General features: G+C 51.0%; 1 protein-coding gene across 1 annotated transcript in view; it reads right to left on the bottom strand.

Moving 5' to 3' along the window:
* COMP (cartilage oligomeric matrix protein) overlaps positions 1 to 1,865 on the bottom strand; it is a 22,353-nt gene that overhangs the window by 13,501 nt on the left and 6,987 nt on the right. The window contains exon 2 of the mRNA XM_031064988.1: positions 804 to 887. Coding sequence (XP_030920848.1) covers positions 804 to 887 — 84 coding nt within the window. The remainder of the gene's footprint in view (positions 1 to 803; positions 888 to 1,865) is intronic.

The raw sequence follows: 1,865 nt of genomic DNA on the forward strand, positions 1-1,865 counted from the left end.
TTATTCCTATGATATTTTCTATTACATGAATAATAATTATATATTATATATATTATATATACATAAATATAATATATATAATTACTATATTATATTCTGTATATATTATAGAATATAAAAACTATATGGATAACATTCATATATTATTATATGAATAATTGAACATTCAGGCTCCACCCTGGGGAATTCCTGGCTGGAATGTGGGGCTGGAGTGGGATTTGGGAGCAGCAGGACCTGCTCTGGCACCAGCCCCGAACCTCCCACCTGGGCAGGGATTTGGTGCCAAAAGCAGCAAATCCCGGGCTCGGGGCTGGGCACGGCTGCAGCCCGAGGCTGTCCCGGGTGTGGAAAACCGGGAATGCTGCCCCTCTCACCTGCTCCCATGGAATTCCCAGAGCTCCTTTCCCTCTCACCTGCTCCCATGGAATTCCCGGAGCTCCTTTCCCTCTCACCTGCTCCCACAGAATTCCCGGAGCTCCTTTCCCTCTTCTCTCCTCCCATGGAATTCCCGGAGCTCCTTTCCCTCTCACCTGCTCCCATGGAATTCCCGGAGCTCCTTTCCCTCTCACCTGCTCCCATGGAATTCCCGGAGCTCCTTTCCCTCTCACCTGCTCCCATGGAATTCCCGGAGCTCCTTTCCCTCTCACCTGCTCCCATGGAATTCCCGGAGCTCCTTTCCCTCTCACCTGCTCCCATGGAATTCCCGGAGCTCCTTTCCCTCTCACCTGCTCCCATGGAATTCCCGGAGCTCCTTTCCCTCTCACCTGCTCCCAGGGCATTCCCGGAGCTCCTTTCCCTCTCACCTGCTCCCAGGGCATTCCCGGGAATGCCGCGGCTCAAGGCGGGCTCCCTGCGGGCGGCGGCACTCGGGAAGGGCCGGCTGGGATCTTTGGGGACACAAAGGACAGGGGGGGCTCAGCCAGGGAAAACTGGGAATGCTGCAGGGGGAGGGGGAGCTCCGGGGAAAACTGGGAATGCTGGAGAGTCAGGATCAGCTCCAGGGGAAATTGGGAATACTGGAGGGTCAGCATGAGCTCCAGGGGAAAATCAGGAATTCTGGAGGTCAGGGTGAGCTCCAGAGAAAATCGGGGATGCTGGAGGTCAAGATGAGCTACAGGGGAAATCAGGAATGCTGCGGGATCAGGATCAGCTCCAGGGGAAAATCAGGAATTCTGGAGGGTCGGGATCCTCTCCAGGGAAAACAGAGAATACTGGAGGTCAGGATGAGCTCCAGAGGAAAATCAGGAATTCTGGAGAGTGGGGATCCTCTCCAGAGGAAAATCAGGAATTCTGGAGGTCAGGGTGAGCTCCAGGTGAAATCGGGAATTCTGGAAGGTCAAGATGAGCTACAGGGGAAATCAGGAATGCTGCAGGATCAGGATCAGCTCCAGGGGAAATTGGGAATGCTGGAGATTCAGGATCAGCTCCAGAGGAAAATCAGGAGTTCTGGAGAGTGGGGATCCTCTCCAGAGGAAAATCAGGAATTCTGGAGGTCAGGGTGAGCTCCAGAGAAAATCGGGAATGCTGGAGGGTCAGGATGAGCTACAGGGGAAATCAGGAATGCTGCGGGATCAGGATCAGCTCCAGGGGAAATTGGGAATGCTGGAGGGTCAGGATGAGCTCCAGGAGAAATTGGGAATTCTGCAGGATCAGGATCAGCTCAGGATGCACAGCCTCATTTCTCTGGGCTTTTTCTATAATTTCTCAATTTTTTTCTCTAATTTCTCATTGTATTCCTATAATTTCTCTATTTTTCTCTCTAATTTCTCAATTTTTCCTATAATTTATCATTTCCCCCCCATAACGTCTCAATTTTTTCTATAATTTCTCTATTTTCCCCCCATTTCCCCACTTTCCCTCCAATT

Source organism: Geospiza fortis, unplaced genomic scaffold, assembly GCF_000277835.1.
Source record: "Geospiza fortis unplaced genomic scaffold, GeoFor_1.0 scaffold685, whole genome shotgun sequence".
In the NCBI taxonomy this organism is placed as follows: Eukaryota; Metazoa; Chordata; class Aves; order Passeriformes; family Thraupidae; genus Geospiza; species Geospiza fortis.